This window comes from Phyllostomus hastatus, unplaced genomic scaffold, assembly GCF_019186645.2.
Source record: "Phyllostomus hastatus isolate PE091 unplaced genomic scaffold, TTU_PhHast_1.1 phas_contig_210, whole genome shotgun sequence".
Taxonomy (NCBI): Eukaryota; Metazoa; Chordata; class Mammalia; order Chiroptera; family Phyllostomidae; genus Phyllostomus; species Phyllostomus hastatus.
In genome coordinates this window covers 32,396,077-32,421,222 of record NW_025333737.1, presented here as the reverse complement: position 1 = coordinate 32,421,222, position 25,146 = coordinate 32,396,077, and the positions used below count along the sequence as shown (strand labels likewise).

At 52.9% G+C, this 25,146-nt stretch overlaps 1 protein-coding gene across 1 annotated transcript in view; it reads left to right on the top strand.

Annotated features, from left to right (window-relative positions):
- EFTUD2 (elongation factor Tu GTP binding domain containing 2) overlaps positions 1 to 25,146 on the top strand; it is a 34,972-nt gene that overhangs the window by 6,186 nt on the left and 3,640 nt on the right. Inside the window, exons 3-20 of the mRNA XM_045837084.1 lie at positions 2,015 to 2,180; positions 2,766 to 2,844; positions 4,848 to 4,923; positions 5,421 to 5,486; positions 6,251 to 6,286; positions 7,978 to 8,068; positions 8,857 to 8,939; positions 10,685 to 10,851; positions 13,044 to 13,168; positions 16,566 to 16,629; positions 16,968 to 17,058; positions 18,426 to 18,561; positions 19,751 to 19,878; positions 20,821 to 21,014; positions 21,899 to 22,010; positions 22,429 to 22,569; positions 23,531 to 23,632; positions 24,631 to 24,713. Coding sequence (XP_045693040.1) covers positions 2,015 to 2,180; positions 2,766 to 2,844; positions 4,848 to 4,923; positions 5,421 to 5,486; positions 6,251 to 6,286; positions 7,978 to 8,068; positions 8,857 to 8,939; positions 10,685 to 10,851; positions 13,044 to 13,168; positions 16,566 to 16,629; positions 16,968 to 17,058; positions 18,426 to 18,561; positions 19,751 to 19,878; positions 20,821 to 21,014; positions 21,899 to 22,010; positions 22,429 to 22,569; positions 23,531 to 23,632; positions 24,631 to 24,713 — 1,940 coding nt within the window. The remainder of the gene's footprint in view (positions 1 to 2,014; positions 2,181 to 2,765; positions 2,845 to 4,847; positions 4,924 to 5,420; positions 5,487 to 6,250; positions 6,287 to 7,977; positions 8,069 to 8,856; positions 8,940 to 10,684; positions 10,852 to 13,043; positions 13,169 to 16,565; positions 16,630 to 16,967; positions 17,059 to 18,425; positions 18,562 to 19,750; positions 19,879 to 20,820; positions 21,015 to 21,898; positions 22,011 to 22,428; positions 22,570 to 23,530; positions 23,633 to 24,630; positions 24,714 to 25,146) is intronic.

Here is a 25,146-nt window from a genome sequence, read left to right as displayed (position 1 = left end):
CGTCAGCCCTCCCGCGGCACAGATAATGCCGCAGTGGGTGTTCCCGCTTTTCTGCACCATGTGGACGTTTCTTTGGGTTAGATTCCCAAGGGCAGAGTTGCTGATCATAGGGTCATATACATGCGCACACACACATGCACATGCATTACATACACACACGTATGTGTGTGTACATATGTGTATATATACATACTTCATGTGCATATACTTTGTTCATCTGTCTGGACTAAGTCCCGTCAGATTACTCTTTGGCGTGGCTGCGCCGGTTCATACTCCTAGCAGGGTAAGAGTTCCTGCGGCCTCCTAGTCCACAGGGGATGCACAGATACTTGAAAACATTCTTTACTGGAGGTATGTAACAGTGGAGGGATACATAGGGTTTTACTGGAGGCCAGAAAGGAGTGCAGTGAGCAGGGGCCCCGAGAAGGGTGCTAAGAGGAAAGGATTTCTGCCCTGACTGCGGATGCACCGTCGCTGCAGGATGGCTGTGGGTGCGAGGCAGGGTGCGGGGGGCAGACCGAGGAAGGCCTTGAACGGAGAACTGGGAGGGAGGCGTGACAGGATCCGAGTGAGATGCTGGGGCCCTCCTGGTAGTGCAGGGAGGGCCGGGAGGCCTACAGAACCCACCGCAGCGGAGGAGTGCAGAGGTGCAGGTCTGGCCCCCGGTTTGGATGGGGGGAGCTGGACGCCCCGGTGAACACTGGTTGTGGCAGATGGAGGGAGGCGATAAAGAGATGCTGGTTTAGTTTTATCTTAGACTTGTCAGGCTCGAGCTACTGTTAGGACACTCAGGTAGAAATAATTGCAGGTAGTTGGAAATTACTACCTGAAATCCTACACTTAGATTCCAAATACACTCAGCAGCATGGGGCGGGAGGAAACTGGACGGATGGCTAGCTAATCTCCCTCCGTCCAGTATATTCTCAGTCCGGGAACCAGAGGGAATCTTTTTAAAGCAAGTCTGATGGTCACATTACTCCTCTGCCCAGAGCCAGTGAGGCCGTTTCTCAGCCTGGGCGCCATCGGCGTCGGGCGCCCTGCATCTGGTTCCTTTCACTCAGTGAAATGTCTTCAAGATCTACCAGCATTGCAGCATGGATAGGTATTTCTTTTTACTGCAGATAGCATTCCGTCCTGCGGAGGCACCGCGTGTCGTTTGTCTGGTCATCAGCTGACGGACGTTTGGGTTGTTTGCACTTTTGGCCGTCACAAACAGGGCCGCTGTGAGCATTTGTTTACGCGTTTTTGTGTGAACGTGAGTTTTCATTTGTGTACCTAGGAATGGAATTGCTGGGTCACATGGCAACTCGGTGTTTAACATTTAAAGACTTTATTTATTTATTTTTAGAGAGAGAGGAAGGGAAGGAGAAAGATAGGGAAACATCAGTGTGTGGTTGCCTCTCACGCGCCCCCTACTGGGGACCTGGCCCACAACCCAGGCATGTGCCCTGGTTGGAAATCGAACCAGCGACCCTTTGGTTCACAGGCCCGCACTCAATCCACTGAGCCACACCAGCCAGGGCGGTGTTTAACAAAGTGCCCGCACCATTTTACATTCCCTCCAGCAGCATGTGAGGGTTTCGGTTTCTCCACATCCTCCCCGACACCTGTTATTTTTGTCAGAAAAGTATTTTTTGGAAACAATTCTGTGACTCTAAGTGAAAAACTTAAGGGCCTGGACTTATTCCCAGTTTCTCCCTCTGCTTCCTGGTTTCTGCTCGTGGAAGGAGTTATTTTTTCCCTTGAGAGGGTGTGTTGCGATAAGCCATTTGTCCAGTCTCGATTCGCTCGTGACCCGTGGCCCGCATTTAGCCAGGGGCGAGTTTGAATGAGGAGAGCCCCCTCCCGGGGCCGTAGCGTGCCGTCTCCTCTCCGTGCAGGATCACGCGCGAGTGGGCCCCGGCCCGCTGCTCCGGCACGGAGCTCAAAAGCAGAAGCTGTCACACGTGCGAAGTCCCCGCTCTTAACTCATGTGACGTCCCTTACGGAGCCTTCCTCCCTCCCTCCCTCGCAGATGGATGACGACGACGATGATGACGACGCGGGCGAGCACGACGAGGACCCCCCGGGGATGGAGGTGGTGCTGCACGAGGACAAGAAGTACTACCCCACGGCCGAGGAGGTGTACGGCCCCGAGGTGGAGACCATCGTCCAGGAGGAGGACACTCAGCCCCTCACAGGTCAGCCGGGGGCGCCCGGGGTCGTGCGAGGCGATGGGGAAACCGGGACACTCCGTGTCACAGCCATGGGCGGAGTGGAGAGTTCAGGGAATGAATTGACCAGTTTGTCGGTGCTGTTTCTGGTGTGGGATTCAGTCAACCATGTTTTAATGGGCAGTAAAACGCATGGCTTTGTCCTGAGGAAAGAAGAGTTACTTCTTTATTTATCTAACATCAGTTGAGGTGCTCCAAGACTGTTCCAAATAATCCCGACTCCTTTACCGGGTCCTCACGATGTTTATCTTCTAAGTCGTTGCATTTTGTAAATACGAGGAGAAGTTTGGAATTGACATTGACCTCAACCCATATCCAGTCCCCCTCCCTTTCTCCCATGAAACAGTCCAGCTCAGTGCACGGTTCAAGGTCCTTGACTGTCTTCTACGAGACAGTACTCCCGGAGCTTTCTCAACACCCGAGTGGTCCTTGAGGGTAACATAAACTGGTGTCGTGTATCACGCATTCTGAAAGCCCGGCCTGATGGGATAGAGCTCTGTATTTTTATGTTTTCTGCCTACCCGCACATCAATAATCTTTTTTCCCCCCCAGAACCTATCATTAAGCCGGTGAAAACCAAGAAATTCACTCTGATGGAGCAGACATTACCTGTCACCGTGTATGAAATGGAGTAAGTTATAATGTCTCTCGGCCTCTCTTCATAAATAATGTGGGTTCATTATTTTTATGGGGGTGTAGGAGGTGGTTTGTGGTTGAAGTAGCCAGTGAATTGCATAAGCAAAATCTCTCCCTACAATTTGCCAAGATTTCCCTTCAGTTTATGTGGTTGCTAGGACATTTGGGGTTTCAGTGGTGACTTCTCTTCACTTGCATCCAGCTCTTGGCTGTTTCCTCTTCTTCCGAACCTTCAGCTTGGTATTGACAGCCAGCCTTTCGGACAGCGAGTGCCAAGTGTTACAGTTGTCAGTATTGGACCACCCGAGCCTATTTTGACCAAAATTGCTAAGTAGTTTGGGAGCATAACAATTTTGTGTTGAGAAGGAGCACACGAGTAGGTGGATGCACAGGGTGGGGCAAGAGCAAGTTCACAGTCACGAGTACGCAAAACAGAGTTTATCCTTGTATTATTGTTGATTACTTACTGTGTTTTCCATAGAAACAACTATTAGCTTGCGTTTGCCCAGTTCTGTGTGTGTAGAATGGTCTAGACCCTTCCCACTGTTTGGGGAAAATACAGAAACTGATGAAATGCATTTGTAGGGCCCTCATGAGTCCAAGTGCTTCTGACCTACTATTAGATGATGGAACTTTTCCCAGCCACGTGGTTAGCGTGTGTGCCTGAAAGAGTGGGGTCCTTGTCTCGCGCTGAGCTCATCCGCCATCCTGTAGACGTGTTTGGTTGGTTTGTTGTAAACAAACACTTCATTCATTGGTTTTAGAGAGAGAAAGGACGAGGGAGAGATGACGATTTACTGTTGGCCGCGTTGATGCATGCACCGGTTGCTGCCTGTGTGCGCCCCGCCCAGGGAGCGACCCGCACCCGCGGCCTTGGTGTATCGGGACGACACTCTGGCCAATTGAGCTGCCCAGACAGGCATTTTTGAAACAGCTTTTCAGTTATCTTCAGAAATTGCTTTATTTCCTTTCTGTTCTCAATGGTGATTTTTTTAAAAAATCTCCAATCTGTGAAAGCTGACTAGATTTTTTTTTTTTTTTTTGAAGAGTCAAAGTCATCTGAAGGCTACGTGTCATAAGTAATGTGGCTGATAAGCGCGAAAGACAGGGCTGGTTTTGATCAAAATGGAAGTCCTCAGCCCTGGCTGGCGTAGCTCAGTGGATTGACGCGGGCTGGGAACCAAAGTGTCCCAGGTTCGATTCCCAGCCAGGGTACATTCCTGGGTTGCAGGCCACAACCCCCAGCAACCGCACATTGATGTTTCTCTCTCTCTCTCTCTCTCTCTCTCTCTCCCTCCCTCCCTCCCTGCCCTCCCTAAAAATAAAATAAATTAAAAATCTTAAAAAAAAAAAGAAAGAAAAAAAAAAGAAAAGACTTTATTTAAAAAAAAAAAAGATGGAAGTCCTCTACTTGGCATTGGTTTTCTTTCTTTCCTTCTTTCTTTTTTTTTTTTTTAATTTTATGTGTTTATTTTTAGAGAGGGGGAAGGGAAGGAGAGAGGGAGAGAAACATCAATGTGTGAGAGAAACATCCATTGGTTGCCTTTTGCACACCCCTAACTGTGGGCCTAGCCTGCAACCCAGGCATGTGCCCTGACCGGGAATCGAACCAACAACCTTTCGGTTCGAGGGCCGGTGCTCAATCCATTGAGCCACACCAGCCAGGGCAGCACTGTTAATGAGATAACACTTTTGTTAACTAGCTCTGACAGTTTCAAAGAGAAGATCCCAAAAAGCAAGGATCCCCTTGCTTTTTAAATCTCATCATTTTACTGTTGAAATCCTTGTGACATTTCACAGATTGCGTCACCATCGTGGATAAGTCTGTTCCATTCCCAGAACTGCACAGACGCAGAAACCCACATCTGCCTCTGAGCGTTCTCTCGTGGGTCTGAAAGTTGTTCCTGAACAACTGAAAATACCTGCAACACTTCTACACCTCTGCCCGTGCGAAAACTTTTGCCAAAGTCCGTTTTCTCGTTTCCTTTCTCCTCTCAGTTTTTTGGCAGATCTGATGGATAACTCGGAGCTCATCAGAAACGTGACCCTCTGCGGCCATCTCCATCACGGCAAGGTGAGAGAGCTTCTGGGACTCGGAACGGGGCCTCTCCTCGCTCCTGCCCTTTTCTCCGGCCCTCGGAGTCACAGGTTGGGGTTTGAGCCCGGGAGGCTAGACCTTCGGACTCTGGGGACCTCCATGCCTGTCGTGAAACCTTGCTGTGGAATTCTAGCTTGTCCTCAGCAGTGGGGGGAGCCTGTTAGTAAGCCACTTGTGCGCCTGAGCCTTGTGCTGGCAGCTGGACAGACGAGGGAAAATTGAGCTTTACTGCGATTTTATATGTTTTCATTTCCCTGGGGATGCTCGTCGAAGAAAGACTGCATCTTTCATTTGAAAATAATCCTGTGGCTTCAGTGTTATTTTATTTTATTTTTTTGCTGACCCCGTAGCCCTCCCCATTCTCTCCCTGCTCTCTGTACCCCTAAACGATGTGGTGGGTTGGGAGCTGGGGGTGAGGGTGGAATAGGCTTTCCTCTGTGGTTGGCAGGTCTTAACCTCCCGTTTCCTTTCAGACGTGTTTTGTCGATTGTTTAATAGAGCAGACCCACCCGGAAATCAGAAAGCGCTACGACCAGGATGTAAGTAGAAATGGGGTTGAGCGTTTAGGAACCATTCGTTCAGAATATGCAGGGGCGTGCCTCTCGTCCACCCCTTCCTTCGGCTTTCTTTGTCATTATAAATAATGACACCTACAGAGTGCTGCTTTGCAATTGTAATCTTTATTAATAGCTTTTGAGAAAATAATTACAACTTTCTCCGGGGCATGAAGAATGTTAACCTGGGGTGTTTTTGTGTGGTCTCGTATGCACTTGGGATCCTCCCTCCGTTCTGATGCGTCTCGACTTTTATAGCCTGTTCTTTCCTGTCATGGTATTAAAAGCTTCCTCTATAAATGTAACACAATTGGCCCTTGTTGTTTCCGTGATAAATCCAAATGCCTGTGAATGAGGCCAAGAGTGGCTGCAAGTCTCAGCGCAATAATTGTTCCGTCTCCGCCGGATTGACTGTTCTGACACGTGGGGCCTCGCTGGAGGCCGCATCTGTCTCCCTTTACCGCTCTGAGAGCGGGGCACGTTGGATGTAATTTAGCGCTCCAGCCGCTCCTAGTCCTCGATGACCGCCCCCGCCCCCAAAAACGCACAGCCGGGAGCATTTTCCGTCCGGGAAGGCCCCCATCTCATTGTCTGGAATTTCTGCGGGGACCCCCGAGCTCTTCAATCTGTTCTCCTCCCGAGGCAGAAACCCTTGAGTTGGGAGGCGAGGGGGTGGGGGAAAGTGATTGATGGTTGTGTGGGAGGGAAGTCTGAATTCAGGCGCTAACGATGGTCCTTTCTTTCCTTAGCTGTGCTACACTGACATCCTCTTCACAGAACAGGAGGTGAGTGTGCCTGGGGAACCCAGCGGTGGCTGCAGCAGGCCCGGCGGTAGCAGTTCTGCTGGGAGCGTAGCGAGCCTCTGTGAGAGCACTCTGGTCCCTGCCGCATCCCCCTCTCACTCCGGCCTTTCTGTCTCCCTGCTTCTACCCGTCACCCCATGATCTGTGACTCCGGAGGGAGCTGGGGAGGCAAGCTGTAGGGTAAAGGGAGGACCCTCTGTCCTCGACTGAACTGAATGTGGCCCAGGAGGGCAAATACTCTAAGTTATGCAGAAGCTCTGCATGATTTTTTTTTTTAAGATTTTATTTATTTATTTTTGGAGAGGGAAGGAGGGAGAGAGAGAGAGAGAGAGAGAGAGAGAGAGAGAGAGAGAGAGAGAGAGAGAGAGAGAGAGAGAAACATCAATGTGCGGTTGCTGGGGGTTATGGCCTGCAACCCAGAAATGTACCCTGACTGGGAATCGAACCTGCAACACTTTGGTTCGCAAGCCCGAGCTCAATCCACTGAGCTACGCCAGCCAGGGCTTTCCGCGTGATTTTTTAAATGACACCATGCTTAAAATCTGTAAGACGGCCTCATAAGACAGTCACTTTCCAGGAGTAGCTTGCCTTTCAGACGGGTTCGACTGTCTGTGTCCTCTTTTTGCGTAGAGCAGTGAGCCTACATCTCTGCTTTTCCCCCTCCTGCTGGTGGGTCTTTCTTTGTTTCCATCTGGGTCTTTATTCCTCTCCTCTAAACCTTTCTCTTTGCCCCTCTGAAACATCGATCAGTTGCCTGTCACATGCCTCCAAATGGGGGCCTGGCCCGCAGCCCAGGCATGTGCTCTGACTGGGAATCGAACCGGCCACCTTTCGTTTGCGGGATAACGCCCAACCCACTGAGCCACACCAGTCAGGGCCCCCTCTTTATTTCTGTCTCAGGCCAAGTAAATAAATGTAAATATGGTGAACTAAGGAGGCTTTGAATGGTGCCAACATGTGATAAACAATCAACAAACATTAGCTTCTGTTGTTTCTTAATATAGTTGTTTGACTAGAGTTTCGTAATTACTCCCTGTTACAGTTTTTATAACTTTTTTATCCTCAAGTGCCCCCGGATTGTTTCTTTTTGCCTACATGATGCTCGGTTACTGTTTTCATTTCCAGTGTGTGAGGAGGACGAGACTTTAGGACCCTTGATCCTCATTAAAGTTTTAATACTGCTTTGCTTGCTTGTTCACTTTTACTTTTTTATATTTGAACCAATCCCCCCCCCCCCAAAAATGCTGTTTAAGATATTTTGTCTTAGCCCTGGCTGGCGTAGCTCAGTGGATTGAGCGCGGGCTGGGAACCAAAGTGTCCCAGGTTCGATTCCCAGCCAGGGTATATTCCTGGGTTGCAGGCCATAACCCCCAGCAACTGCACGTTGATGTTTCTCTCTCTCTCTCCCTCCCTCCCTCCCTTCCCTCTCTCTAAAAATAAATAAATAAATAAAATCTTAAAAAAAAAAAGAAAGAAATGAACATGGGCTTTAAAAAAAAAAAAGATATTTTGTCTTCAAGGTCCTTCTGGGTAGAGGCCCAGCTGCAGACCCCACCCACTGCAAGGAGAGGCGTCAGTGTGATTTCCTAGCAGCTGGCGAGCTCCTCCGAGAGCAGAACAGACCCCTCCCGCACGGGGAGGAGCCTTGACCTCTGTCTCTTTGTGACTTTCAGAGAGGCGTTGGCATCAAAAGCACTCCGGTGACAGTGGTTTTGCCAGACACCAAAGGGAAATCTTACCTCTTCAACATAATGGACACCCCGGGTAGGACATTCCTCGACCCTGTCTCCTCTGCATCTGACTGGTGCGTCAGCGAGCACTGTGGTGCTCCAGGCCTCCCGTGGTGCTCCCCGCTCTGCTCCGGAATACCTACATTGCAGGGAATCTTCACTCGCTTGTTCCCTCGCACCCGTGTCAGGCCCCAGGCTAGACGTATGGTAACAAAGGTGGGTCAGACGTGGCCCCCTGCCGCGGGCACTCAGTCTTTCGAAGGAGACGTTCGGGACAGCACACCAGCTGCCGGCGCCACTCAGTGTCCCCTGGGAGCAGCGTGCCTTGCCCTGCGGCGGGCTCTTTATCTGTTGGAGAAGACCGAGTTGGGCTGAGGTTTAAGTCAGGAAATTTGGCTTCTGACGGATTGGCCTTCCTTCCTGGTGCCCTCCTACCCGTCAGCCCTGCCCCCGCCGGCAGCACGTGGCCAGGGACCCTCTCCCGTGCTCCAGGCCTGCCTCTGCCTCTTTCTCCTGCCTCCAGATTGTCTTCCGTCCCCCGGAACCCTGCTTCCTCCTGATTAGACTAAGCTGGTCTCTGAGCGTGAATATGTTATGCCCTCCTAGGTAGAAACGTCCTTCTTTTTATGTGTGGGGACCTCCTGAATAAAAGTCTAATCTAAGAGTGTGACCAGTGGTGGAATTTCATGCACCACAGTGAGCCGTGGAAGGAAGGGAAAGGGCTACTGGGGGCTCACCTGCCGTGCGTACCCCGCAGACCACCTGCCAGTTGTTGCCACCATGCAAATGCAAATGGTGACTTAGTTGATACTTGCTTTGCAGGACATGTGAATTTTTCTGACGAGGTCACGGCTGGCTTGCGCATCTCGGACGGAGTGGTCCTTTTCATCGATGCTGCGGAGGGCGTGAGTCTGGATTCCCCACCCCCCCCCCCCTTCAGTTTGCCCCACACATTGCCCACAGCACTGAGCAGGCTGGGAACCGGAGGGCGTGAGTCTGGATTCCCCCCTCCTCCTCGTTTGGTTTGCCCCACACATTGCCCACAGCACTGAGCAGGCTGGGAGCTGGAGAGCGTGAAAATCTGTGGGATTCGGGCTCCCATTTGATGGAAAATTAAGGTCGCAAATGAAGTTCAAAATTAATTCTGAATATGAGTTCCTCCCTCCCTGCCCAGTGAAGCTCAAAGTGAATGATAGGACACATTGCCATTCAGAAAACACAAAGATAAGATGACAAATGTAAATAAAAGGAAAGGAGGAGAGTATATTCATATAAATGGATTTGAAATGTTAATGAGTTTTTCTAATGTCAAGAGAGATTGGAGTTAAAAGGCCATGGTGTCTTTTATGTTAGGTAATTTGGCTAGCCTAATTCGTGTTGCCATTAGTGAGATAGCCAGCAGAGGGAGCCAGAGTTGCCTTTTTAAAATGGACTGTTTTGGAATAATTTCAGACTTACTGAAAAGTTGTAAGTACAAAGAACTCATCCTCACTTGCTTTGTAATAATTTTTTTTTTAGATTGTATGTATTTATTTTTAGAGACACAGGAAGGGAGAGAGAGAAACATTAATGTATGGTTGCCTCTCACACACCCGGTACTGGGGAACTGGCCTGTAACCCAGGCACATGTCCTGACTGGGAATCGAACCGGCGACCCTTTGTTTCACAGGCCAGCACTCAGTCCCCTGAGCCACACCAGCCAAGGCTGCTTTGTAGTTCTTTCTGTGCATGTACACACGTGTGTATTCTCCTCTTGAACCATTTGAAAGTAAAATATTTCTGAATATAGTTCCTAAGAACAAAGGCATTCGTGTACATAACCATCGTATAGTTACCAAACTCAGGGAATTTAACATTGATACAATATACTTTTTTAAGATTTTATTTATTTACTTACTTATTTTTGGAGAAAGAGGGGGAGAGAAACATCACTGTGTGGTTGTCTCTCACGCTTCCCCGGCGGGGGACCTGGCCTGCCACCCAGGCATGTGCCCTGACTGGGAATCAATCCAGCCATCCTTGGGTTCTCAGGCCAGCACTCACTCCACTGAGCCACACCAGCCAGGGCCTATTTTTTCTTTTTATTACTTCCTTACTCTTAGGCACAAAAAGACGTTCTCGACTCATCTTGTACCTTCCCTGCCCCAATCCTGGAATCAGCCATTTCTCCAAGGAACTCTGGCTCCTTGTAGTAGGGACTGGTATTCAGAAACGATCAGGATACGTTCATTGCTGCTGGGTCCTTTCACTGAATACAGACAATATATACCCATACATATCTATAACTATTTTTACTCACATATATTTAAAAACGATTAACACACACACAAGGAAGAAACCATTAGTGTCTCCTGGTTCCTGCTACTCCATTTTGGTGCTGTAGGTTCTTCCTAGTTCCCATCTGTCCCCTCTCTGTCGCGGAGGAGCCTGGCTCCCCACGTCGGCACTGTGCTTACTCGTTCCTCAGTCCTGCGAGGTGCCCTCGCAAAGTTCCTGAATCTGCCTTTGGGCAGGACACCCTCTGTGGCCACCCGACAGTCCACTCCCCCAGGTCCTCCTTTCCTCAGACCTTGCATTTTCAAGCAGCGCCCTCGTTGACTTTGCTCTGGCCTCTTCCACCCTCCCTGCTGTCGCCACCTGCGTGTCCCAGGTGATGCTGAACACGGAGCGGCTGATCAAGCACGCGGTGCAGGAAAGGCTGGCGGTCACCGTGTGCATCAACAAGATTGACCGACTGATCCTGGAGCTCAAGCTGCCCCCGACTGATGCTTACTACAAGCTGCGTCACATTGTGGATGAGGTCAACGGACTGATAAGGTATAAGGAACCTGGCGGCGTCCTCGGGGACTCTAGTTTATATAAGTCTTGACCTTGAACTCTGGGGGCAACTCTGATCTCTTGGCATGCATTGATGGGCTTGCTGGGCAGGGCTAGAGGCTCCTTCCATGGCTCTTCTGGGACTGATTCCGCAGCCTTGACCTCCTTTGCTTTCTGCCTTAACCGGCTGTGCACACGTCTTCACGTTAGTGCTGTGGTCAGTGCCGGGGGCTCCAGAATCAAGTCTCAGGTTCACCTCACAGCGACCACGTGAAGGTGAGCAGATTACTTAAGCTTGTAGAGCCTCAGTTTCTGCCTCTGTAAAAAGGGGATGATGATAATATTTGCATAGTGAGGTGTTACAACAAATTAAATAGGTATCTGCTGTAACACACTTAGTGACTAGCAGTGACTGATCATTGGATAATGCTAGCTGCTGTTATCTTATTAGCACTAAGGAAATGGGGGAACTGTTTCTTGGCTGTTGTTTCTGGATATGGTTCCTTTACAAGATAGGTTTACAAGAGCTTACATTAGTAAGTGTGAGTGACGGTCGTGGGAGACTTCAGAATACAGTATTAAGGTGGCTTTGAAGAACAGATTAAGTATGTCTTTTTTTTTTAGGATTTTATTTATTTTTAGACAGGAGAAGGGAGAGAGAAAGAGAGGGAGAGAAACATCAGTGTGTGGTTGCCTCTCACGCCCCCCACTGGGGACCTGGCCCACAACCCAGGCATGTGCCCTGACTGGGAATCAAACCAGCAACCCTTTGGTTCATAGACCAGCACTCAGTCCACTGAGCCACACCAGCCAGGGCAGATTAAATATGTCTTTAAGATAGTTTTATCTGTAGGCTGAAGAATGTGCTAGATGCCTTCTGGAGGCCCTTCAAAGGGCCTGGGGAGAGACCGCTTTACTGAGAGAACACTCCGGCAGTTGAGGGCTGGGGGCAGCACCTACGTGGCCGGAGACAGGTTCATGTCCAGGAGTTTCTTTGCTTCGCAGCCCTGATTCTCAACAGGGGTTGCCCCTCCCTGTCTCCAGAAGGACTGAGGATGACCAGAGCCCAGTACAACATCAGGAATCCAAAGTATGAAATGATGCAGTTCTTCAGAAAGGAGATGGGGTGGGGTGGGGTAGGGCTTGATCCTGGTCCACCAAAATAGGACGTGATTTCTCAACCTCTACACGGTAAATAGCAACATAAACGTTACTTAGAAATACGGAGGTAAATGCTCTAAAAGCAGCTCTCAAAGAATTGAAATCAGTTGCCTCTGGGGGGCATAACTTGAGAGTGGGGTAGAGTGAGGTGGGCGACTGTTTTTTATAAGCCAGTACTTTTATTTCTAGATTAAGAAAATCCACAAAACATTGTATAGTAAGGTTTGGGCTGTGAATCTGATCCCTGGGTGTAACTGGTTTTCCTATAAGTGAGTGAACTTGGGGTGCTGAATTCCCATGGCTTTTGAGGTACAAAGTTTTAACACAGATTTGAAAAACAAGCCAAACAAAACAGAATAAAGAAGAGTAGGGTGGTGGGATTAGGGAGCAAAGGTACTTTTTCTTTCTTTCTTTTTTTAAGATTTTATTTATTTATGGAAAGGGAGGGAGAAAGAGGAAGAGAAACATCAATGCGTGGTTGCCTCTTGCACGCCCCCTACTGGGGACTTGGCCTGCAACCCAGCCATGTTCCCTGATTGGGAATCGAACTGGCGACCCTTTGGTTCACAGGCAGGTGCTCAATCCACTGAGCCACACCAGCCAGGGCTCTTTTACTCATTTATGTAATCACTTATACTGATGTTTTATGTCTGTGTTTGTAAAATTGAGATTTCTCCAGAACATATTTCTCTCCGATCACATTAGATGCACTTCCTGTGTTCTGAGACCTTTGTCTCTGTCCTCCAAGTTGCCCCTTGTCTGTCCAGTGCAGTTAACTTCTCCAAGGTCATGTGGGCTGCTCCCAGCTCTGGGAAGTCAGCTTGTTACTGGGAATCGGGGAACGACTTCATCATGTCACTTTCTTGGACCAGGCTGTTGGCAGAGCTGACTGTGTTATGTAAGCCCCGGCCGAGGGCGAGGGCTGGAGCGAGGCTGCGATGTCGAGCCCCTGCCCTTGGCCCTCGGCCCTCGGCCCTCGGCGGCGGCACATCCGCCGGGCTGTGCGCTCCTCACGCCTGTCTCTGTTTCAGCATGTACTCCACCGACGAGAACCTGATCCTGTCCCCGCTCCTGGGCAACGTCTGCTTCTCCAGCTCCCAGTACAGCATCTGCTTCACGCTGGGCTCCTTTGCCAAGATCTACGCCGACACGTTTGGTAAGCTCTGGCTGGCAGTCTGTCTCGCCAGCTTCCCCGGAGTCACGGCGCCCTTCCTGCCGACGCCTGAGCAGTTGGCGTCTTGCCAGAGTCCCCAGTTGGGGAGGGGCATTTTATCAGCTGTTTGTCTCACACCGGGGGGCTCTCTTGGGTCTCTAGACCCTCTCTTCAGACTGAGTGGTTTCTAACAACCGAACAGTCAAGGTGACAAGGAGGAAAAAGATGAAGCGAGAGCTCATTTGAGGAATTAGGCTCTCGCCTAGAGCGAGGTAAATTCTGTCAAAAGCGAGTTACCCGTGCTCACACAGCCCCTCCAGATCTCCTCCTCAGAGATGGCGTCTCCCTCCTTAGAAGTAGCTGTCCTTTCCGCCGTCTTGAGGCCGGCAGGGATTGCGAGGGCCCACCTGAGAACCCCGGGTCGGGTCGGCAGTCCGCGCCGACGGGCCTCCGCTGGGGCGCCCGGGCGGGTGGCTGCGCAGGTCCCCAGAGCCTGGGCATCACGTGCCGGGGCCCCTTCCCGTCTCGGAGGCTCCCGCGCTCCGCTCCACCGCTGTGCCTCCCCAGGACCTGTGTCAGACACTGCACTTCATTAGAGGGGTCGCTGTCACCCCGTTTCTGGAGCTGAGAAACGGGCTCCGCGAGGAGCCTCGGCTGCTGGGCGCTGGGGCCCCGGGGCTTCCGTCCCGCCAGTCAGCTGCCCTGCCTCGTGCCCAGGGCGGGCACGTGTGCACGCTGCCGTGGGAAAGACGGGCAAATGACACTTGGTCTTCTGTTTCTTTCTTGGAATACGTGCATATATATTTACTGCATTCTTATTGCAGGAAAGTGGAAAACGAAGTAAAATCTAGTGTAGAAAGCAGAATTCACCCATAACCTCATTAGCCATGACCATTACAAACATCTTTTTTAAATCCTCGCTCGAGGATATGTGTGTTGATTTCAGAGAGAGAGGAAGAGGGAGAGAGAAACATCTATCGGTTGCCTCCCATACACGCCCCAGCCAGGGATTGAACCCGCAACCTTAGGTGTGCGCCCTGACCGGGAATCAAACCTGCAACATTTCACTGTGCAACGCTCCAACCAGTTGAGCCACCCAGCCAGGGCACAAACGTTTTGTTAAATTTCTTTCTTTCTCTGTTTAGTGTGTTATGTAAATGAGATCACATTTTATGAATATGTATAAATATGTAATAACAGGATAAATAGTCATAAGCATTGGAGCATAACAATTTGCCTGTTTTATTAAAATTTATAACAAGTATTTTATGTAATAACAGTGGTCCACTGTATACTTGTTCTATAATTTAACCATTTTCTCATCATTAGACATATAGTTTCACTGTTTCCAGATGATTCTTTAAAAAAATGGATAGGTGGACAAGTGAACTCATCTTGGTTTCCAGTTTATAGGTTTCTGAATGTTTTTTTTTATCGGTACATAAAGCAAAATCCAAGACCTTTTCTGTAATGATAACACATTCATGATCTCTGAAAATGGCCCTGCGCCTCAAGGGGGACCATGACTCCTCCGCTCAGCCCGCTGTTCCGGGGAGCCGTCTGCGGGCGCCAGCATTACCGTCACAAAAAGCCACATCCCGACTCCTAAAGTCAGCTCTGGGGGGTGTCTCCGAGACCACTGAGATTTCCCCTTCATTTTACCAATGGGAGAACCATGCCCAGAGGTTACTGATGGGGCTGGAACTAGAATCTACTTCGGTGCTTTCCCTCTCCATCGCAGCACACCGCCAAAACTGATACCAGGTCCTCTTACTAGAAGTGCAGCCAAGCCTGGTGAAAAGAAGGCAGTTCCTCTGCCTTCTAGGCACTTCGTCCAGTGGGTACACGGTCCCCAGAGCAGTGGACGGCAGTGCGGGCTGCGTTCCAGGGAGCTGCTGTAGGCAGGTGGGGCTGAGGGGTTCAGAAGGGGGGTCCGCTCCCGTGGCCGAAGGCTGCTGGAAGGACAGACGTGGGGCCGAAACGGGTGGAGAGGAGGGAAGAGGGTTGGGCAGGAGGCGCGGAGGCAGGTGGTATTGGCCTATGGCCCGGCCCACTCAGTGGCAGCGGCAGTCCCACCAAGGAGAAGAGTTCCGGCAGGCTGGGCCGGGACCACACTGAGGAGGGTTTGGAGTGCCGGATAAAGGACCTTAGACTTTACCTGTCAGCACTTCGGAGCTATTAAATACCAAGTATTGGGGTGGGCTAGTATGTGCAGACCTGATGGGAGATGGACCAGAGGCAGGAAGACGTGAAGGAAGGGGCACCTGTTCAGGCACTCAGGACAGGGTTCAGGCCCAGGACCGTGGACATGGGATCAGTGTCACCTGTGAGGCTGGGGAGGAGGAAGTGAAGTGGAGAGAGGGTCGCTCATTGTTTCAGGAAGCCTTCATTCCTCCTGTTGGACATCCTCCTATTGGCCTGGTCCTCGCGAGGGCTCAGGCAGCTCCGTCCAGTGGCTGTAGTACAGCCTGCGTATCACAGGAGTGCAGTAGCAGGTGTGTAGGAGACAGGGCGGGCGGGTCACAGGGGAGGGACAGTTTCCGGATTCACGAAGCGGGAAGAGAAAGATGTTGAGCCCGGATGAAGTGCCCGCGGCAGCCCCACTGAAGGAGAGAGGAGAGTCTCAAGGGCGGTGGGGCTTCAGGGAGGAGGTGATGGATCCCCCCTATGTCATCTCGAGCGGGAGAGACTGGTCTGTGCTCTGGGCAGAAGTACCCACGAGATAGTTGGTGTTACCAGTGATCTGTTTGAATGTTACAGGAGTTCTTGGCTCGGAAGGTCTTGAACTTTAAAAGCCACAATTGCTCGGTTCAGTCGGACCAGGATTCGCAGCTGCAGTGACACTAGAAATATTAATTAGTCAAAGATGAGACAAAGGTTGGCTGTGGTGTTTTCTGCCCAGAAGGCTAGGTGTCTGCCTTCTGGAAGCTTGGGGCTGGTCAGAGCCTTAGCGTGACACTGCGGCTGGGAGGTCGCCCACGCTGGCCGCGGCATAGCGCTTCGGTGGGTCGGGGGTGGGTCAGGAGAGGGAGGGAGCCCTTACGTTCCACTTCTGGGGGGACGGGGCTCGGGTGCAGGCAGAGGACAGCGTGCAGGCGGCTGAGCTGTTCTGGCAAAGGAGCAATGAGAGCGGCGGCCTCGTCCGTGGCCCCGGCCTGAGCTCGCTGGACTGAGGGTGCTCCCGGGGCTCGTTGTGGCTCCAGCACAGCCTTGGCAGCTTGCGGCCAGCCTTGCCCTTTGCGTCTCTGTCCTCGTCTGCCTGCCTGGGTGGCAGGAAACGTCCAGGCCTTGGAAACAAAGGTGCTTGAGTTCCTCAGCTGCAAACCCCTCGTGGCACCTGAAAGAGACCGTTGAACAGCAGTCTGCCAAGTAGCTTATGATTGTTGGGCTTCTCTTACAGGTGACATTAACTACCAGGAGTTTGCTAAAAGACTCTGGGGTGACATCTACTTCAACCCCAAGACGTGAGTCAGGTGTGGGAAGTGACGCTTGAGGGGCCATCCAGTGTCCCAGTAAGGGAGGACAAGGAGGGGAAGAGTTCCGAAGATTAAAACCTTTTTTCTTGGTCATGAACTACCGTCCCTCCTCCTCCGAGTGAGCAGCTGTCGTGGACTCTGACAGGGCGAGCGGCCGCTTCTCCCGAGGTTTCCACAGCTCAGGGCGGGTGTCCGTGGGAGGCGGGACCACGTGCCCTCACAGGAGTCCGGGGGTGTTAGGTACGGGCTTAGCAAGTCCACCCAGGCGGTCGGCGACACGGCCTTCTTCCTTCTGGATCGCCCGCAACTCTCCTGTTTCTCTTTAGGCGGAAGTTTACCAAAAAGGCCCCCACCAGCAGCTCCCAGAGGAGCTTCGTGGAGTTTATCTTGGAGCCCCTTTATAAGATCCTCGCTCAGGTAAGGGTGTTGGGCCACCCGGTGTAAGTCTGTCCTTCTGACAAGCACAGGATGAACTTGGCCGTCCCCCTGCCCCTAGACCTGCTCAGTGTGTGTTGTGAGAATGGAGATGGTTGGTCGCCGGTCCTCTGGATCTGGAACACTGCCGTCCTCTAAGTGCTGTTGAACTGAGAGGGGGGGGAACGTGTGAAAGGAAGCGTTCATCGGTGAGAATCTGACTGAAGGAATGACGGTGCATCTCATACAATGCAGTGTTTTGTAGCCGTTAAAAGAATGGCAGAGTGGCCTTGGTTTCGATGACTACTCTGGGCATGTCGGTACGTGATGGTTGAGGATCGAACAAGGTGCATCCGACGGTGGCACAGATGTGGTCCACAGAGAGGTTGCTCCCAAGAGAAGCACATCATGTTGTATCTGTATGAATTTGTGCTCCTAAAAGGCAGACCCAAGAGTAGTGATGTTGTACCAGATTTATTTTTAAGATTTTATTTATTTATTTTTAGACATGGGGGAAAGGAGGGAAAAAGAGGAAAAGAAACATCAATGTGTGGTTGCCCCTCACGCACCCGCCCCACACTGGGAACCTGGCCTGCAACCCAGGCATGTGCCCTGACTGGGAATCGAACTGGTGACCCTTTGGTTTGCAGGCCGGCACTCAGTCCACTGAGCCACACCAGCCAGGGCTGTACAAGAATTCTCATTTGGACTTTTCTCTTAAGACAATTGTAAAATATGCAAGTGTTGACTAAGTACTGTGCCCCGTGAACACACGCATATACACATAATGCGTGTGGCTAGTCCAACTTTAAAATGAGAAACCATAGCAGCAAGACAAAATAACGTGTTAAAATTTATTAGTGCTAAAAACTACTTAGTATCTTGTGCCAGACTGGGACGGAGTAATAAAAGAAATTTACAGAATCTGTCTCGGCAGAGACCTGCAGTCTGCCGAGGGCGATTTGGCTCGGCCCTGCCCTGACAGTGGATGGGCTGCCAGGTGACCTTTTTTGGTTCCCTCCAGTGCAGTCAGTGATCCTCTAAATCCGAGGAGTCTCTAAATAGGGAAGGCTAAGGGATTGCCTGAGTGGGATGAGATACCGCTTTTCAGACACTAGGGGGCAGCACTGACAGCAGGCCATCGGCGAGTGCCAGGTTTATTGCCTGGTGTGGGCATTTACCAAGCCTGCTTCGCCCAGGCTTGGTTTGCAGGGTAGGGACCAAAGATCTCCTTGGAACTGAGTTGTCCTTGCCAGAAGCTCTCCCCGTAGATGAAAGCCTAGTGCAGTGAACTTCCAGACTGCCCATTGGCCTTCCCTTGTCCTCCGTAGCTGTCACTGCAGCTGATGTGATGTCTGGTGCCGTCACAGGTTGTGGGCGACGTGGACACCAGCCTCCCGAGGACCCTCGATGAGCTTGGCATCCATCTGACCAAGGAGGAGCTGAAGCTGAACATCCGTCCCCTGCTCAGACTGGTCTGCAAAAAGTTCTTCGGCGAGTTCACAGGTAATACAGAGCTCGCAGCCCCCTGTCATTACTCCCTGCCACTCATGATGAGGGGCTTTTCCCTGACCCACGGTGGTGGCCAGGGATCTGAGGCTCTTTGGCGGAAGTCGACTGCGAATAAACCACAGGTCGGGGCACAGAGCACCTGGGTTTTTTCCTAGCTGCTTTCCTTAGTGGATGGTACCAAGAATCCTGTCTTGGGAAACAAAGGCAATTAAATTCCCCTACCAGGAGGAGCATGCAAGTAGAGGAAATGGGGGAGCAGATTCTGCGGTCCTGTGTTTTTGCCAGGGGCAGTCAGGAAGGCGGACTCGCGGGTGGTTTGAATCAGTGGGAAAAGCACCAGGCCAGCACCTGGGAGGCAGGTTGTAGACTCAGGTTTCTCTTTCTCCTGAGCTTGTCTCTCCCGTATTTTAGTTACAGAGGAGGCAGGTGACACAGGACAACGGGCCCTGGCCTGGTGGAGAAAAGGCCAGAGTCTCAGTCCTGGCCTTTCCGTGGGCTGACCCTGGGCCGGCCACCCAGTTCTTCTGTGCTCTAATGTCTCGTCTGCGACATGAAGGAGAGGACAAGGCGTCGTCCAAGGACCCCCTCAGCAGTCTCTTACTCGGGAGTCGAGGGGGTTGTAGGCATCTGCGTCTCCAAAGTGCGTAGCATCAGTACTTCGTTCCGAGACACCTACCCCAAGGTGCTAAGGAAGGTTTTCTCTTGTACAGCTTATCGGCTCTTAGGAAGGGAGGAGTCCCTTCTAGGATTGTTCTCAGCAGATCTAGGGAGGACATGGGGTGCTTACATAGTTTCACGTGAGTGCCCAGCAAGTGCTTACATTCAGTGAAAGGTCATGGGTTGGTAGAGATGCTTGAAAGTTTGTGCCGGGTTCCAAGGAGCCACTGAGACTAGCCTCTTGCCCTTCCTGGCATCAGTGTGACTCCGGCCTTTCGGCAGCAGCATACTCCCAGGAAACAGGGTATCACTTCCCCCTGGCATCAGTGTGACTCCGGCCTTTCGGCAGCAGCACACTCCCAGGAAACAGGGTATCACTTCCCCCTAGAGTCACCGTGTCGTGGCTTTTAGAGCAGGAAGTCAGGCCTCTCACTTTCTGCTCTCTGGCCCTCGTGAGCGGATGGGGAAGTCAACGCTTGCACCCCCCTGCGAGGGCGGAGGGTAACGGCTTTCTCATCCTCCCCAGGCTTCGTGGACATGTGCGTGCAGCACATCCCTTCCCCCAAGGTGGGCGCCAAGCCCAAGATCGAGCACACCTACACGGGTGGCGTGGACTCCGACCTCGGCGAGGCCATGAGCGACTGCGACCCTGACGTAAGGGAACGTGGCTCCCCGGCTCTCCGATTTCTCCCCTCCTGGGCGGAGACACCTTTTTCTGGTTGCAGGAGTAACACGGTCCCGCCCCTTCCGTGCAGGCCCCTCCCCCTGAGCCGTCAGGCAGGCCGGGATTTGGAGCCAGATGGTACCACCACTAGTGGTGTTATCCTGGGGACATTGTTCAGTCCTTCTGAGCCACAGGGTCTTGGTCCATAAAGGGAGGGTAATGGTGTGTGTGTGGTCATCACGGGGATTAAATAAGGTTAAGAAAGTATTATGGTGCCTGCCAGGGAGTAAAGGTTCAGCAAATGATTGCTAATGTAGTCAGTCCTGGCTTTCAAAAAGCCCTCCCAGCCGTTCCTCCTGTGGTCTGTCTTGCACAAGCGCACAGCCGGGTGAGAATTGCGAGTTACGTCTTTGGAGCAAATTGGGGGCAAGTCGATCTTGTAAACTTGCAAATTAACGATTTCAGTCTCCTATCTTAAACCTGCTTTTCTTCCCTGTTGCCTTCATCTCCCCACCAAAAAAAAAGTAGGGTTTTTTTGTTGGTGGTTTGTTTTTTTTTTTTTAAGATTTTATTTATTTATTTTTAGAGAGGGAAGGGAGGGAGAAAGAGAGAGAGAAACATCAATGTGTGGTTGCTGGGCGCTGTGGCCTGCAACCCAGGCATGTGCCCTGACTGAGAATCGAACCTGCAATGCTTTGGTTTGCAGCCCGCGCTCAATCAGTGGTTTTATTTTTGTCACATATTCCTTGGACGTCTATTTATTAGCGGGGGAGAGCGTGGTTGGAATTTTCCCAGGAGATCATCTCCTCTGTCCTCGAGGTCGGGGCTGCCTCCTCACGGGGCGCATGTCATTGCTCTGAGGTGGGGCGGGAACAGTGGGACCTGCCTGCAGAGTGTGTGTGGTTGAGGCTGCTTTCTGTCCCCTCCCCCAGGGCCCCCTGATGTGCCACACGACCAAGATGTACAGCACAGACGATGGAGTTCAGTTTCACGCCTTCGGCCGGGTGCTGAGCGGCACCATCCATGCCGGGCAGCCTGTGAAGGTGCTGGGGGAGAACTACACCCTGGAGGATGAGGAGGACTCCCAGATATGCACCGTGGGCCGCCTCTGGGTCTCTGTGGCCAGGTACTGCTCCCCGGGGCCTCTAAGGGCCTGACTTGTCCTCTGTGCTGGAACTGCCCCAAGCGGCTGGAAGGGGCGGTTCTCCCCGGGAACACGGCAGCTGCCTGGCTCCCTCCCCTGGGGCGGAGGGACCTCCCCCAGCAGAGCTGTTGGCTTGCCGCCGGACTCTGCACGTGGACGGCGCATGCGCACGTCTGTGGTGGCTTTTCCGCTGCTCCTCGCCCCGATCCCCTCTTCCTCTTCTGTGCTCCTTAAGTCATCACTGTCATGGTTTTGCCCCAAAAGAAACTGTTTCCCAGTCTCCACTGACTATTCTCTGACCAGCAGGGGAGACTGATGGATCCCTGCAGCAATCCCATCTGCAGAAAAAAATATGTAGCTTGGGCCTCGGGGCTGCTTGTCGGCTCCCAAGTGCGGCATCTCCGCCGGGAAACAGAACCGGGCTGTCCTGTCCCTCACGCGGCCGCTGGGTCCCGCCGAAGGCCCCCCTCCCTCCTCCAGACCGCCCCCCCGCCCCGCCCGGTCGCTGGAAGGCAGGAGAGGCAGAGCCGGGAGAGCCGCAGTGCGCTCTGGGATGCCTCCGGCATCACCACGTGTTCTGCGCCTTTGGGAGCAGCTTGCTTCCCGCCGATGTCCACCCGGAACTAGGTTTTCCCGTCCTGTCCTCTGACCCTTCGCGCTTCCTTTCCGGACGCTTAGCACTCTGTGACTGTACGTGGGTGTGGTCATGGGACTGTTTATAGCATCCCTTCCCTGCTATAGAACGAATCTGTTTGGCTGGCCCCTGCTTCCGGCCCCGGGCCTGGCACGCAGTCTGTGCCGAGGACATTTTTCTGGAATGAACCCTCTGCCCCCGGGTCAGTGCTGCTCCTTGGCTGTTGCTCCAGGTACCACATCGAGGTGAACCGAGTTCCTGCCGGCAACTGGGTGCTGATCGAAGGTGTCGATCAACCGATTGTGAAGACGGCGACCATAACTGAACCCCGAGGCAACGAGGAGGTAGAGTTTCCGAAGAGGCAGCTGAACTGGCTTAAGCCAGAGAGAGGGTCACAGGAACCACGACACGTGTGAGCAGTGAGCAGCAGCTGGCCTGGCGGGGGACTCGGCCGGAGTCGCTGCCACTTGCTGGTTCCCAACCTCAGCACAGGCTCAGCTCTCTAGATCTGACCCTGTGGAGTTGCCCCGTGCTCTGCTCCGGTGCTGGGGATCAGGAGGGGTGCCTTTTAGTCTTTCCCCTCTCTCTTTGTTCTGCCGAAACACGTGGGAACGAGGGGCCCTTCGGGTTGCCTCCGGGCAGCCCCGTGGCCCTGGCTAGAAGGGACTCTGCCCCGGCGCAGGCCCTCAGCGTCTCTCTTGCCTTTGCACTCGTGTGCCTGCCGGGCTGGGGGTTCTCACTCCTGTGCCTTTCGGATCTCAGGCTCAGATTTTCCGGCCCCTGAAGTTCAATACCACGTCTGTCATCAAGATCGCCGTGGAGCCGGTCAACCCCTCCGAGCTGCCCAAGATGCTGGACGGGCTGCGCAAAGTCAACAAGAGCTACCCGTCCCTCACCACCAAGGTGGGCCCGCGGCCTGCGACGCTGCCACGCCCCCGCTCGCCCCCACTTAGTGGTCTTTGTGTCCATCGGGCGTCTGACCGCTGCTTCCAGCAGCCTGCACCAGGACTGACGCCTGTCGCCATCATGTGGATGAGCTGGGGGTGGGGCTGGCGCACACATGTGTGCGCCTCTTTCACTCGTGCCTAGACAGGAAAAGGATGTCTCTTGGAGGGTATGCTTCGAACTAATTTTCCAGAAAATACAGAGGGGGAGTGAGTCACTCTGTCCCTTCTACTCTCTCGCCCACGAGCACTCCTTCGAGGAGTCGGCCGGGGCTCAAGGGTCAGCGTGTGTCTGCAGACACAGGGCAGGGGTTTCCCTAAATGGCTAAGGTGGGGATAAAGACAGTGACCTCACACCCTGACAGATGTGGCTTAGGTGGTTGAGCCTCTTCCCCTGAGGCAGAAGGTCCCTGGCTCGATCGCCAGTCAGGGCACCAGCCTGGGTTGCGGGTTCAGACCCTGTCAGTAGCCACAGGTCAGTGTTTCTCACATCAGTGTTTAGATAAAATCTTTTTAAAAAAAATTTGTGATTCCCCTGCCTGGTGTGGCTCAGTGGACTGAGCATGGGCCTGTGGACCCAAAGGTCGCCAGTTTGATTCCCAGTCAGGGCACGTGCCTGGGTTGCTGGCCAGGTCCCCAGTTGAGGGCGTGTGAGAGGCAACCATACCTTGATGTTTCCGTCCCTCTCTCCTCTCTAAAAATAAATTATTGTCAAAAGCGGTGACCTCATACCCAGTAGCACTGTGCTCAGTGATCCGGACGTCTCGAGGACGAACCCTCCACTGATCCTTGTTGAAGAGGCTGGAACCAGACAGTGGACTCAGGCACCCCCTCCCGGGCTCCAGCCTTGATTCCGTTTAGCTCTGCTGCTGCGGGCACAGGAGAATCCAGGCTGGGACCCCAGGGCTGCTGTGTTCCAGGTGGAAGAGTCTGGCGAGCACGTGATTCTGGGGACCGGGGAGCTGTACCTGGACTGCGTGATGCATGACCTGCGGAAGATGTACTCAGAGATCGACATCAAGGTAAAGCGGCGGCCCCCCGAGTGACAGCCTGGCCAGGGGCCGGGCTCCCGGCTCCAGACCTGATTCCACAAGCACCCAAAAAACCTGGACTCCCCCGGAGGGCCCCGGGGGAGAGGGGCATCCCGCTGCCGAGGATCTGTTTCGGAAAAGCGTGATCTGTTGCTCCCTAAATGGGAAGGTATTTGAGATCTGGTTTGCCCCCTTCTGCAAGGTTCTTCTCAATGTTGTATATTTAAAGTCAAGGCTCCCAAGCCAAAGTTATTCTTGGTCATTTGTTTAAAAAAGGAAAAGTTGGACAGTTAACCCATCTGTGGTGACTGGGGCTCAGGGAGGACGGTTTCCAGGAGAGAGTGGGGCCGGCTCTCCTGGGTTCGCTGTCAGGTCCTGACGTAGCCCCTCAGTTCAACTGAGGCCCGTGCACGTGGCCTCCGCCTCCCAGTGGAGACTCACGCTTTCTCTGAGGCCCTTTGGTGGTGGGAACGAGCACCCTCGGGCACCCCTCCCGGACTCGCCCGTGAATGTGCGTGGACTGGCACTGCAGGAGAAGCCGGGCTCCCTGGGCACGGCCCACGCGGGAGCTTCAGGGCGGGGCTGTGCTGCCCAGACGCCTCGGGCTGAGAGCAGAGCAGCACGGGTCCTCCGCGGCCCGTCTCGGCGCCACCTCTGACAGACCCACGGAGGTGTTCCGTGAACAGCGGTGGCCCGGCTGCACGGATGCTGAGAGACACCTTGGGGAGCTATGTTTAAATCCGAACTCGACCCTCGTACACTCTTGGCTCCAGAACACAAGTGCTGCACCACACGACATTTTCTCAGGTTTCTTAGTGATGGTGACTTTCAGGGACTGTCAGCTTGCGATTTCATGTGTCACTGGTGCCGATTAAGACTAGGGTGGCTCACGGAGACAGTGGCAGGGGGCCCCCGGAATTCCCTCTGGCAGAAGGTCGTCCTTCTCGCCCAAAACAGGACCTCGCCTAATACCTTGTCTGGTTTCCCAGGTTGCTGATCCCGTTGTTACCTTCTGTGAGACGGTGGTAGAAACATCCTCCCTCAAGTGCTTTGCAGAAACGCCCAATAAGAAGTAAGCTTGGAGCCTGGCTGGGCGGCGTGGTTGGTGCGCCGTGCCGTACTCCGAAAGGTTGCGGGTTCAGTTCCCGGCCAGGGCACGTACCTGAGCCGTGGGTTCAGTCCCCAGTTGGGGCACAGACGGTGGGCAACCGATGTGTTTCTCTCGCATCGACGTTTCTCCTCTCTGTCCCTTCCTTTCTGTCTAAAATCAAGAAACGTATCCTCAGGTGAGGATTTAAAAAATAACTTTTAGAAAAGAAAGTAAGCTGGGGTCACGGTGTCCCTTGGACTGCCAGAAGACACCCTCCCCTCCCCACCAACTCCACCACCATCGCGGGCTCTGTGGAGACAGACCCCGCAGCCTTGGGGTGCGGGTGCTCAGGAGGCGCATGCAGCCCAGGCCTCTGACCCGTGCGCCCGTGGGCACAATCCTGGGAGACCCTGTG